The sequence below is a fragment of the Nicotiana attenuata genome, unplaced genomic scaffold, assembly GCF_001879085.1.
Source record: "Nicotiana attenuata strain UT unplaced genomic scaffold, NIATTr2, whole genome shotgun sequence".
Lineage (NCBI taxonomy): Eukaryota > Viridiplantae > Streptophyta > Magnoliopsida > Solanales > Solanaceae > Nicotiana > Nicotiana attenuata.
This window is the reverse complement of record NW_017670850.1, coordinates 154,298-159,658: the sequence shown is the minus strand read 5'-3', so window position 1 is coordinate 159,658 and position 5,361 is coordinate 154,298. Positions and strand designations below refer to the sequence as shown.

The 5,361-nt window shown below is 39.5% G+C and overlaps 1 protein-coding gene across 1 annotated transcript; it reads left to right on the top strand.

Annotated features, from left to right (window-relative positions):
* Window positions 1–654: 654 nt before the first annotated feature.
* LOC109243891 lies at window positions 655–2,125 on the top strand. Its single transcript, XM_019410905.1, has 3 exons — window positions 655–736; window positions 1,244–1,681; window positions 2,070–2,125. Exons 1-3 carry the CDS (start codon window positions 655–657, stop codon window positions 2,123–2,125), a joined length of 576 nt encoding a protein of 191 aa, XP_019266450.1.
* Window positions 2,126–5,361: the final 3,236 nt, after the last annotated feature.

Genomic DNA, 5,361 nt, shown 5'->3' with positions numbered 1-5,361 from the left:
TCAACACCAACCTAGAACTGCAATAAAATCGCAAGTTTTAGCAGATTTTGTGGCAGATTTAAATGCAGGGATAGTTCCTGAAGCAGAAAAGGAACTACAGGTATTCACCGGATCTAATCCAGGTACTTGGACCCTATTTACTGATGGCTCCTCGAATGTAAAAGGAGCGGGTTTAGGCATTGCTCTAATCCCACCTTCGGGGGAAACCATAAGGCAGGCAATAAAGTGCCATCCCATTAGTAACAATGAAGCAGAATACGAGGCTGTAATTGCAGGTCTGGAATTGGCACGAGAACTCGGAATAGAGCAGATTATAATCAAAAGTGATTCGCAGATGGGAATTAATCAGATGCAGGGGACTTGCATAGCAAGAGAGGTGCGAATACAATAATATTTGGAAAAGGCACGAGAATTAATCAGACAATTTCAATCGTGGAATATCGTGCAAATACCCAGGGAAGAAAATGCGGAAACAGACGCACTAGCTAATCTCGCAGCTATTGTAGAAGTAACGAATACGGAAAATTCTACCGTAATACATTTGTTTCATTCGGCACTCGACCAAGATAAAAATAAGGTAAATTTTAATAATTTAACTTGGAACCGAGAAACGAATTTGTTAATTTTCTACAATACGGACTTGTACCTGAAGACATGAAAAAGGCTCAGTCACTTCAACGAAATGCTTCCCATTACTGTTTGGTTCATGGAAACCTGTATCGAAAGATGTTCGGAGGTCCTTTATCAAGGTGTCTTGGACCTTCTTAAACAGAATATATGATTAGAGATGTAGATGAGGGGCACTATGGAAATCATGCAAGAGGAAGATCCTTGGTAAAAACTCTAATAAGAGCAGGATACTATTGGCCAAAAACTAAAGATGATGCGGAAAGTTTTGTGGCCAAGTGTGACAAATGCCAACGATATGGCAATAACATGCATCGCCCAGCGGAGCTATTACATCCGGTTATTTCACCATGGCCTTTTACGAAGTGGGGGATGGATATCGTGGGTCCACTACCGCAAGCTAAAGGAAAGGTACGATTTTTGTTAGTTTTAACGGATTATTTTACCAAGTGGGTAGAAGCAGGTGCCTTCAAACAGGTGCGGGAGAAAGAATTCAGGGAATTATGCCGGTTCAGAGTTCCAAAAGAAATCGTATGTTACAATGGCTCGCAATTCATAGGCACGAAAATCACAATTTTTTTTCAAAGTTGGCATATTAAAAGGATAACTTCAACAGCTTACCACCCTGTGGCTAATGGACAAGCCAAATCAACAAACAAAGTTATTATTAAAAACCTGGAGAAAAGATTAGAGGAGTCAAAAGGTAAGTGGCCTGAAGTGTTACCAGGAGTCTTATGGGCTTATCGAACGATAACAAAAATAGGTACGGGAGAGACTCCATTCTCACTTGTTTATGGTGTTGAAGCCTTAATCCCAGTTGAAATAGGTGAACCAAGCACAAGATATACACAAGCAACTGAGGAATCAAAAGAGGATGAAATGCGAATAAATCTTGATTTGCTTGAAGAAAGGAGAGAAACGGCTCTAATAGGAATGGTAGCTCAGAAACAATTTATTGAGCGATACTACAACCAAAAAGCTCATATTAGATACTTCAAGATTGGGGGCTTCGTCCTCAAAAAGGTTTTTCAATCAACAAAAGCAGCAAATGTAGGTAAATTGAGTCCAAATTGGGAAGGACCCTATAGAATTCGAAGCATTGCTGGAAAGGGAGCATATGAGTTGGAAACAATGGAAGGAAAAGTACTCCCATCAAATTGGAATGTTGTTCATTTAAAGAAGTATTACTTCTAGGCAAAGGAAGTATCCACGGTCAGGTATCACTCACATATGATTTAATTTTGTTCTTTTTAATTATACTAACCATTTTAGATGATAGGCAAAAAGCTAGACCTTACCAAATGAAGATATTAGACCTGAAAGACATGAGGAATACTGAATTATTCCTGGTTTAGGTTACAACTCTTCAGATGGAAAAAAGGGGTTAAGCAGTCATCATCTAAATGTATACTTCCGAGTCCCGTGTGTATTTTCCTTTACAGGGAATGGACCAAAGGAAGAAACAATCCAGTGGGACTATATATATACGAAGAGGTAAAGAAGACAAAATGTCATAATTCAAGCCTGAATCCTAAGAGCCAAAAAAATCAAGCATTCGAAAATCTTTGAAGAAACTCGAAAAAAGGACACAAGATGGATACAAGATATACTCCAAGTTCTTATGAGTTTTTAGGTTAAGGTCAATAATTAGTCACGGGATAATAGACACGGAATTTTGAAACCTGTTACAAATAAAGCAGTTGTCAAAGAGTTGTAAATGTTGTATTACATAAATGAAGAATTATGTACAAAATTTGAAAGTTCAAAGCATAAAACTTCCTCAAATTATTTCTTTTTCTACTTCTTTCATATATTTACACCAATTTGAAGATGAGCATCATCTTCATCAGCGTCGCTTATAAAAGGGCCCTCTTTTATTAAAATTTCGTGCCCATCAGAATCACGGACTTTAAAGCATTTTTAATGCAAAATTGAATGTTAAAGAGTGGAACAAAAACTCAAACATCAAAATAGGCGGAAAGGAAAGCCGAAATTTATATAATAAACTTTGCAAAAAATAAGGCACTTGTTTGTCATCAAACCCCAGAACAAGATATGGGTAAACCAATAACTATTCCAAAAAGAAATGAAAAACTTCCCACAAAAAAGTTCTAAACAAAACCATCAAGTAACAGAAAATACTAGGAGGCGTCATCCACTGGAACATCAGTAACGGGAGCATCATTGACGGAAGTAGAGGGGTCAGCTTGAGAAGAAGAGGTTTGAATATTAGCTTCACCAGGAGCAAGTCCATCATCCTCGGGAATTCCATCTTTAGGTGAAGGAAAACTTTGACTCTGCTAATTTTTTCGATTGCCTCTTTAGCTTTAGCAATCTCAGCGTTAAGGTCCAAACCCTCCTGGCTGGCTTCCATTAGAGTCTCGAGGCGAGTATTCCAAAAAAGCTCTACTCACTTCAAGTGACAGCTTATCCTCGAGAGCCTCATAGTCTTTCTCCCACTGATCAATCTCGGTTATCAACTCCTCCTTCTCTATTAAGAAGCATAAAAAGCTACCTTCAAAGGAGTAAGGGAACTTTCCAAGAACATAACCTTATCAATAGAGGCACGAAGATCTTCTTGAGTTTGAGTAAGTGTTTGAACCAACTCTCCCCTATAAGCCTCTTTCTGGTTAAGGAGTTCCCTCAAACTCCTTATCTCCTCGGTTGCCTTTGAAAGCTGCTCAGCAAATGAGGACTCAAGGATATCCTTATCCTTACCAATTTGTCTTGAAGAATCCTTATCACTTGTTAACTCAGAAGCGACCACTTGAATTTGTTGCTCTAAGGCATCCTTCTCCTCCGCCAACACTTCCTTTTTCAGTTGAAGACCTTCAAATTGCTCTTTCCAATTATCAGCCTCGGTGCGATAATCAATAATTTGTTGGTCAGCATGGACAATCCTTTTCATTAGCTCAGTACCTATCAAATTGATCTATAAAAAAAAAAGAAAAGAAAGTGTTATGGATAACATGAAAAGAGAAGAAAGAGGGTGTAAAATCAAACTCGAACCTTTAGAGATGAATGAACAATATCATTCATCCAAGTCAACGAACTGTGACTCTCCAACTTTGCCTTCTCCATGGGGCCTAGTAAAGGCTTCAACCATACGTCAGCTTGACCCGACTTCTTCAATAAGTTCCCGCCTTCAGGAACCTCGACAATAATTTTCTTCATCCCCTTCTTGCTAATGGAGGGATCAACCTCTATGTGAGAAGTAGTAGCAGTTGAAATGGCAGATGAGGTGAAAGCAATCATGGGGGGAGCATCGGTAGCAACTTCAAGTAAGGGAACTCGAGTAATCGGGGACTGACGTTGGAAAATAGGTAAGGGGAAACTCCTCAGAAACGGGGTTAAAGGCTCCCTCACTTCCGAATCCATGGGAAAATAACTGTTTAACAGAAGCAGGAGGGGGATCATTCACTTCTTCATCAGATATCACTAACGGGGCACTTTCTGGCTCGTCCAAAGGTCTGGAGGGAGATGAGCTTGATGTAGGGGTAGTTTCATGATTAGAAATATCGCGTCTCCTGACTCGGGGCCTACGAACCAAAGAACCCTCTTCCGGTTCTTCTTCACTCTCAGAGCCACGGGCTCCATCAACCTTTCTTTTCGAAGAAGAGCTCAGAATTCTTTCTTGTGCAAGACTCATGGTAAGTCTTGTGGATGAAACAGAGGCAGGACTGACACCACGAATAGGAAATCCTAGTAAAGTAAAAAGGCATGGTAAGAAACTCTTAAATTAGCAAAAGAGTGAAAGAAAAAGACTAAGCGGGAAAAGTACCGTGTGTCTTAACTTTCCAGCCAAATCTCTGTGAGAGATATTTCAAGATCTTCTCTTTATAGGGGTAACAGATAGTAACTTCTCTACCTAAACACGGAAGTTAGGAATATCCTCGAAAACTTCCATGGTTGTTGAAAAAGTAGGCATGAGAATATATGAGTATCTTTTTTGAGAAAGGAAAAAGACAAGGAGAAATACTTACGTGCAAAAGGCATGTTTTCTTCGCTCACCAAAGCACTAGTGGGAACAGCAACGAAGCGGGAATACCAGCCACGATCTCTGTCATCTTGAGGGCTAGCTAATACTCTTTTACTTTTGGCCACAAGGGAAAAAACTCCTTCACAAAATAATTTAGGGGAGTAAAGATGAAGCAGAAAGTAAAAGGCATATAAGCCAAGTTTGAATAACGAAGGCATGCAACAACTCTCCAAACAATAGGACCAATCTATCCTAAAAACACATTGAAGTAGCGGTAGAATTCAATGATCACTGGATCAATAGGAGGTTTAAAGCCTAGGGTAAAAGGATATGTGTATACGAAGGAATAACTAGTCTGATATGAAGTTATTCTCTGGTTGGCACCAGGAACTAAAATTGGGAAGTCAGGTTTCCAATAATATTCTCTTCGAACGAGAGCGAGAAGAATGGTAGTAATCAAAGTTGGGTAATGGTCAACACGATCAAGGGAAGCCATGGAAGAAACTTGACTCTTCATAGATTCACTATCAGTCACAAAGGAAAACTGTTGAGGGACAATTTCATCAACAGTGGGTTCAAGTAAAGCTTGAGTTGAATCTTTATCTTTAGAAGAATATCTTGGGGTTATAGGAGCCCTAGGTCTATAATAAGATGGATGACAACACTACTTTGAGAGGCGGAACCACGGTTAGAAATAGAACGAAGGCTATGCAGACTACCACCTTTTCTACTTCTAGTAGGAGCATTGGAAGAAA

What these genes read in the sequence shown, in the direction of transcription:
- LOC109243891 (XM_019410905.1), top strand. Translation starts at nt 655, where the DNA reads ATGAAAAAGGCTCAGTCACTTCAACGAAATGCTTCCCATTACTGTTTG. An exon ending in GTATCGAAAGATGTTCGGAG is followed by an intron (nt 737 to 1,243) that starts GTCCTTTATCAA and finishes TAACTTCAACAG; the next exon opens with CTTACCACCCTGTGGCTAAT. An exon ending in AACAAAAGCAGCAAATGTAG is followed by an intron (nt 1,682 to 2,069) that starts GTAAATTGAGTC and finishes TTTCCTTTACAG; the next exon opens with GGAATGGACCAAAGGAAGAA.